The sequence below is a fragment of the Phodopus roborovskii genome, unplaced genomic scaffold (assembly GCF_943737965.1).
Source record: "Phodopus roborovskii unplaced genomic scaffold, PHOROB, whole genome shotgun sequence".
NCBI classification, from domain to species: Eukaryota; Metazoa; Chordata; class Mammalia; order Rodentia; family Cricetidae; genus Phodopus; species Phodopus roborovskii.
In genome coordinates this window covers 18,121,771-18,129,547 of record NW_026125052.1, presented here as the reverse complement: position 1 = coordinate 18,129,547, position 7,777 = coordinate 18,121,771, and the positions used below count along the sequence as shown (strand labels likewise).

Below are 7,777 nucleotides of genomic sequence, written 5' to 3'. Positions count from 1 at the left end.
TTGCCAACCAGAAATCCTCTCTCTCTCTCTCTCTCTCTCTCTCTCTCTCTCTCTCTCTCTCTCTCTCTCTCTCTCTCTCTCTCTCTCTCTCTCTCTTCCTTCCTGTCTCCTCCACCTGCCCATATGGGAAGACCCCAGGCCTTGGAAGCTCAGCAGAGTTCTTGGAGAGTCTAATCTCACCATGACCCATATTTTACAAAGGAGGCATTGAGGTACCAAAAGTGAACCAGTAGCCCAACCTCGCCCTCAGTGGCCAAAGCCAGGGCCAGAAATCCTATCTAGTCCTGTGTTCTTGTACACATGGCCTTTTCAGTGGGAAGAGGGTGGGGATCTACTGTACCTCTGTAACCAGTCCCAGGTCCTTTCACACTCTGCTACCTTGACTGGGCAGAATGGCTCAGTGTCTGTGACTCAGCTCCCTCTCCTGGCCTGCGGGAACTCCTGCAGGAGAGCAAGGGGACTCTACCGACTAGGGACTCCGCATGGCCTGGAAGGTTTGGCGCCCCTGGCCTGGGCTACAGGCTTTACAATGAAAACGAGTCGGATCGCGCGGGGGCTGCGTGGGTGCGGGAGCGCTCTAGTAAGCGTTCTCCAGCTCCGCCTGGTTGGCTTTGGCTCCCCGGGCGCGAGGCCGTGGCTTGCGACCCTTCTGCGGCCGCGTGGTCTCCGGCCCGAAGTCCTTGAGCTCCGACTGGTTGTGGAAGCGGGTGAGGCGCTTGCACTTGCAGGAGGCCACCAGACGCACCTTGCGTGCGCGCGGCGCCGCGCCTCCGGGACACAGCAGCTGCACCCGCTGCGCGCGGTAGCGGTCCGGGATGCAGCGGAAGTCGGGTCCGTTCGGGCGCCACCACTTCACGCGGCCGATGGCGTTGGGCAGCAGGCGCGCGGGGCCACACTGGCCGGAACACACCAGCTCGGTGACCGGCTTGGCGCTGCGACACGGCCCGTCCGTCACGAAGCGGGTGTAGTGCAGCTCGCGGCAGCTGTATTCAGACACGTCTGCGGAAAAGAGGGAAGCGTAAGGGCGGCAGCCTACTCCAGGCTGGCCTGCTCCGGCTATTCCTCCTTGCTTTTCCCAGACCTGCCCCTCTCCAGGCGCTTTCGCATCCGCATCCGTGCATGGCTCATAGGAAGGAAGCACCAGGCACTTTTGAAGCTTGCAGGGGAAGATCTCTCCCTGGCTGCTCACTGTCCTTAGAACCCAGTGATCAAACACCAGTTCTCTGTCATTTATTTTGTGTGATCCGTGGGCAAGGAACTTAACGTCTCTCTTCCCCACATCTGTAAAACAGGTTGCCCCAATATTCAATGACTTCATCCACTACTTGTGCATTATACCGGGCACTATATGGCACCGTCAGAGTTGGCAGTATGTTCTTGTTTGGGGATTGGGTCTTATGTAGCCTGGGCTGGCCTCAAATGGGCTGTGTAGTTGAAGATGATCTTGAATTTTTGAGCTCCCATCTTCACCTCCCAGGTGGTGGTCACTCACTGCCTGGCTTAAGAGGTACTAGGGATCCAGCCCTGGGCTTCGTGCATACTAACCAAGCACTCTTCTAATTTAGCTCCTTGTCTCCAGCCTTGTCTAGCAGGTGCTAGCCACATCTGGCTGGCTCTTGTCCCTTCTAAACTCCTTTACCAGACACTGGGGCAGGGGCGGGGCCCCAGGAGATGGAGAAAATAGTGGAGGTTAATTGAAGGTAATAAATCAGGACAGCTGCTGTGAAGGAGGGGTAGAAGGGCAGGTGGCGGGGATAAGAATTCATTAGACTTGAAAGCAACCAAAGGCGGCATTTCCAACCCCCTCATTATCACAGGTCCAGGCTGAGAAAAGAACTTGCCCCAAAGGCAGGGCTGGGTTACCTGACATCCCTGCCTAGGATACCAGTACCTTCTGGCTCCTGCAAGGGTGAAAGTGATTTGTTAGAGGATCCCAGGATGGGGATGGGTGGGGGGTGGGTACTAGCTACTTCCTTAGCAGAAGAGGTTAGAGTTCTGGCCCTCAATCTTATAGCTTCTGCTCCTATAGGCATTTGTTTGGCACCTGCTGCATACCAGGGTTTGTTCTGTGTGCCTTGAATGGTAGGGTAGCTCATGGTGATACAAGCCTGCCTCCTGTGGAAGGGTCTGATGCCTGGCCCCATCTTGTTACAAACCCAGGCTACATCTCCCACCATGGGCTTAGGTAGATGGGAGCTTTTGAGCTAGCTGATTCATGTGTGAGTCCTGTCCACCCCCAAAATTTTCACAGGCTAATAATATGACAAGAAATGATAATAAAAAAAAAAAATAGTTCCAGGACCAAAACCAGAGAGCAGCAGAGGCCAGGACCCACCTCCTCGCCTCCACAGCAGGGGAGGTGTATGTCTTGTCACCCTTCTGTGGCTGGCTGTTTGGTTTCTGGGCTGATTTGACTCCCTCACCCTTGTAGAGGGTGGTATGTGGAGGCGAGTCAGTTTGCCCAGGGAAGGATAAGTTTGAGGACTTTCCAAGAATAGTGAGTGCCCTTAGGTCAGGCACATCCTCTGCAAAACGTGACTGCATTGCACACTCCTTCGGGGTGGTTTTTTCCCCACACCCCTTACTGGCTAGGAGGCAGGAGTGTGGTGGCAGCCTGGAAAAGGCGCCTCTGCCCCACTCAGTTGGTGAGTAGCAGGCAGCAAGGTCTTCACTCTGGAATATGTCCCTCCAGCTGCCACCCCACTCCTGTCAGCCCTGCCAGCTGTGCACTCGATCCCTTAGGCATTTCCCTGTGCAGGCCTGCCTCCACTGGCTCTGTCCCTAGGAACAAGGCAAAGCTGGGACCAGGGTGCAAGCAGAGGGCAGATGGCGCCACCTGCCCATAGGGGGGATGCTGTACTCAACTGCCAGTCATGTCACGGGCTAAACCGGTACCTAAAACCCTGTTCTCTGGCGCTAACCCACTGGGCCCAGCAAGGGGAGCTGACGGGGCTTCTTTCCAGCTTCAGGTCCCCATCCAAACCCAACCCAGGGTTATGTTGCAACTGGATCAAATCAGCTTCCAGTCTCAGCTCTTTTTCCACCCCACCCCCCACCCCGTGGCTTTAATCTCAGGAGCCTGTTTCTTCAAGCTAGGGTTACCTCATGGGGTGGCCATGTGAGATATAGCACAGCCACAGCATCCATCAGGTGCCTTACCTTGTCACCTCCCCGCTGGTCCAACCAGATCTAACCCTTGCATCTGTCTTAAGGAGATTTTTTTTTGGAACCATCCTACAAGCCCATACCTAGGTTACAGCTTTGGCTGATCTCAGCTCCCCCGTGCCTTGGGTGCTCAGCCAGCCCCTGGCCCCCAAGCCTGTCCCTCCCCCAGTGTGGCAGAGGATAACTATCCACCCAATCCTCAAGGCCTCCAAAGAGCAGATTCTAAAACTAACCCCATTACCTCTCGGCCCCCCATGCTAACAACTTGTCTTCTCTATCCCGTACCTTTGGTGTCATAGGGATGGTGGGGAGGTCTCCCTCCATTCTCTGCCCGGTTCATGGTCTGGTTGTTCTCCGGCTCCTGGGGAGGCTCAGGGTACTCTCTGAACCCAGGGATGATTTCGGTGGCATCATTCTTGAAGGCTTGCCACCCCTGGCCCTCCACAGCACGGAAGGCTGCATGTACAAGCAGGAAGACAAGACACAGGGCTAGCGAGAGCTGCATGGTACCAGATAGAGGAGGGCACTGGGTAGCACAGGCTCCAATCCCCAGCCTAGATACAGTCGCCTTTTTAAAGCTCCCTCTGCCTCATGCCAGCCAATAAGGGTGGGCTGGAACAGGGCTGGTCCCATGTTTCCTCACCACCCCCCAGGGGAAAGGGGTGTGCTCAGAGTGAGCCCTCCCCAAGACTTCTCAAGCTCAGCAAACTTCCAAATTGCTGCTGGCGCTCCCAGGTGACCCAAGGGGGGGGGGGTTGGTGTTGAGGCAAGGACAGAGCCAGCTCTCCCAGCACCTCCCACATTCTGAGGGCTGTGGTTTTCAGATATCAAAATAAGCCTGGCTTTTAATTGTCTGGCTCCCTGGGCCCCTCAGGCATTCTCAAAACAAACTGTGGGCCAGCTTAACAAAGGAAACATGTGGGGCTTGGCGTTCTACAGAAGGCAGAGTTCAGCTGACCAAATTCCTCTAGCCACGTTCCTTTGTCACCCCATCAGCTAATGGTGTTAATTAAAGGTATCTGTTTGCACCCCACTCCCCACCCACAAGCAGAAGGGTGCCTTTTTTATGGGGGGGGGGTGGAAATCCTGGGGAATCCAACCTAGGATCTCACACTTGCTATGTAAGCACTTTTAAAGAAATCCCATTGGCCTCAACTCCGTATGGCTCAGCACTGGTGATTCTGAGCAAAAGTCCCTTGGCTTTCTCCTTAAAACCAGGGGGAAGTAGAGTCCACAGCCATCGGTGAGAAGGGATTCTGGCAACAGGTGGAGGGTAACCATGGCTCTTGGAGATGGGGCACAAAGAGGAAATCTCTTCTACCCTTTGGGACCTGGGATCCCTCATGGGTGATTCTTAGCCAGGGAATCAATGTGGCTTACAGGCTAATGTGCCAAAGGCAGTTCCTTCCCTAGCCAGCTCTGGGGCAGGCAACCCAGAATCCCGTTTCTTAGCAAAAGCCAAGGCCAGGCCTTTTAGTGTTGACATTTCTCAGTGCCATCATTTCTCAGCTTGTTACATTTTCTGTGAGCATGTGTGTATGTGTGTGTGTGTGTGTGTGTGTGTGTGTGTGTGTGTGGTAAGTGTGAGAATATACCTGTATGTGTGGGTGTATACAGACCAGAGGAGATGTGTCCTCCTCGGTCACTCTCCAAGTTATCCCCTGGGACAGTATCTCTTACTGAGACACTTAGGTTAGGCTGGCCAGTTGGCTAGTGGGCTCCCATGATCCACCTGCTTCTGTTCCCCCCCCCCCACAATCCTGGGGTTATAGGCATGCATGGCCACTTTTCCAAATGGGTGGTAGGGATTTGAACTCAGGTCTTCATGCTTGCACAACATGCAGTTTTACTCACCAAGTCATCTCTCCAGCCTCTCATTATATTTTCATAAGCAGCTCTGAGTCTTAGATGAATGTTCCAAGGGACACATATAAACAGGTAATTTTTAGAAAGCCATCTCAGGTACATCTAAGTTACTGGTTCTCAACCTTCCTAACACGGTGACCCTTTAAGACAGTTCTTCATGTTGTGATGGCCTTGACCATAGATTTTCATCGCTACTTCACAAATGGAATTTTGCTGTTATGAATTACAATGTAAATATCTGATAATTCCCATGGTCTTAGGGTGGCTGACCCCCATGAAAGTGTCATTCAACAACTCCCATGGGGTGTCAACACACAGGTTGAGAACCACTGGTCTAGACACAAAAGAAGCCCAAAGGAGTTGCTGGCTCAGCCGGCAGTAGCAGAAGGGCCATGGACAGGCAGAAGGAGGGGTGTGAGTGGGAAGGTTCACACCTAAGGTGCAAAAAAGGATGGGCCGCAGAAGCCTTCACTGAGACAGATTGTTGGAGGATGCCCCAGCCCTGGAAGAGGGCTGGGAAGAAGGCTATGGTCCACCCTGCCTTGGTATGCTAACTGTGCAATGAATCAGTGCCCTCCACCTGCACAGCTTCTGTAGGGCTCTGCCACCTGCCTCGACTTGTAAGTGGCCTGTCCATCTGTGGCCAACTGCCTGTGTCCTCCTTTTCATCTTCCATCTCCCACACATCAATGCAGCTGCTCTGACAGTTTTACAAGGCAGACAGAAGTCCCTCCAGGAAGGGCCCTCTCTGATACCTGCTTCCTAAGTCAGTTTCCTTCGGGGCAGACGAAAACAGCTGTGGCTATTGTTGGGGGTGATCTATCTCTTACACCAGAGCTGTGGTGTTGTTAGAAGCTGCCCCCTCCTTTTGTCTGTGACCTCCAGTCTCCTTTTCCCTTGCTCTGGAATGTGGACTGTTAACCCTGTCTGGGCCAGAGAGCCAGCCTGTTACTCACTCCAGACTTGAGAGAGGGCAGTTCCTGGCCAGGGGTCCTGTGAACATGCAGAATGGGTCTAATAGCACCATCTGCTGATGGAGATGACAACCAGTTCTTGGAACACTTCTGCCACCTGCTGGATATAAAAGGAGAAACCACCAGAGAGTGGCCGGGTTCGGGATTAAGGGAGTGTTAATAGGAAAAAGGGTGTGTACAGAGAAGAAGAGCTCCTTAAAAGCACATCTCTCTGGATCATCCTCGGTCAACAGATAGCCAACAGGCACAGGATAGCTCTGAGAACCTGCTGTGGTGCCTGCCTTCTGTTCTTTTTACTTGATGTTAAGTCAGTGATGTGTATATTTACACAAAAACCTTATCATTTCTCAAGGTTAAGCAACAGTCAACAGCCTTAGAGTCAAACCTCAGGTCTCTGTGGATCCTAGACTGGAGTATAGGGTCTTTCTTCTTTTGTTTGTTTTTTAAGATAGGGTTTCTCTGTGTACAAGCTCTGGCTGTCCTGGATCTCACTCTGTAGATCAAGCTGACCTCAAACTCAGAGTCCACCTACCTCTGCCTCTTGTGTGCTGGGATTAGAGGGTATTTCTGACCTCTTGTTCTCAGCAGGACTGCAGTCAACATTCTTGTGTGGTGTAATGGGTTTGTTGTTTAGTTGGCTTGGGGTCTTGCTTTGTTTTTTGAGATGGCCTTGCTGTATAACTCAGGCTCCTTCACATTCCTGGTCCTCCTGCTTCAGCCTTCCAAGTGCAGTGACAGGCAAACACCACCCTACCTGGATAGGTTTTCTTAATTGCTCGTTTACATTTTGAGGTAATTGTAAGTTGACAATTACTTGAAATAATTCAGAGAGATTTTATGTCTTCTCTGCCCAGTGTCCCTCCACGGTAACAGCTCACCAAAGGTGTCAGTACAGCGCCACAGCCAGGACACATAGTGCACCAGGCTTACTCACACCCTCCCTGGTTTCCTAGTGCTCACCACGTGTGCACCTACTGTGGCAATATACTTCTCGCATATACTTCTTCTTTAAAAAAAAGTATTAGTTTAGGTATGAGTGCTCTGTCTGCATGTATATCTGTACGCCAGAAGAGGGCATCAGACCCCACTATAGGTGCTTGTGAGGCACCGTGTAGGTGCTGGGAACTGAACTCAGGTCCTCTGGAAGAACAGCCAGTGCTCTTAATGGCTGAGCCATCTCTCCAGCCTTGCTCATTTATTTACTTCTATACAATTTTATCACATATTTGCCTATCCACCACAATTAAAATGAACAATGGCTCTGTGGCCCCAAGGTTCTGACCTGATGTCCTTTCATTATTTATTTCACTATTTATTTTGAAACAGAGTCTCAAGTACCACAGGCTAGCTGAGGCTAACCTTGAACTCCAGATCTATTTCCCAGCTGTTATTAAGATCCCAGGTACGTGCCACCATAGCCTACTCTGTCACTTTTACAAAGATGTCTACTTGCATCCATCACCCTCCCTCTTCCAGACCCAACTCATGGTAATCACCAATCTAACCTCGACTTCCATAGTTTTTCAATTAAAAAATGTTATGCAGACGCAACCAATGCATGGCATTGCCTCCCCCCACCCCATTCAACATAATTCCCTGAAGTTGGCCAGGCGGTGGTGGCACACACCTTTAATCCCAGCACTCAGAAGGCAGAGGCAAGTGGATCTCTGTGACTTTGAAACCAACCTGGTCTACAAGAGCTAGTTCCAGGACAGGCTCCAAAGCCACAGAGAAACCCTGTCTTGGAAAAAAAAATTCCCTGGAGTTATCCA

At 51.9% G+C, this 7,777-nt stretch overlaps 1 protein-coding gene across 1 annotated transcript; it reads right to left on the bottom strand.

Annotated features, from left to right (window-relative positions):
* Window positions 1–309: 309 nt before the first annotated feature.
* On the bottom strand, window positions 310–3,762 carry Sost (sclerostin). The gene is made up of 2 exons (XM_051183420.1): window positions 3,451–3,762; window positions 310–999 (listed from the first exon to the last, which is right to left on the bottom strand). The coding sequence occupies exons 1-2, from the start codon at window positions 3,668–3,670 to the stop codon at window positions 578–580; spliced, it is 642 nt and encodes a 213-aa protein (XP_051039377.1). The 5' UTR covers window positions 3,671–3,762; the 3' UTR covers window positions 310–577.
* Window positions 3,763–7,777: the final 4,015 nt, after the last annotated feature.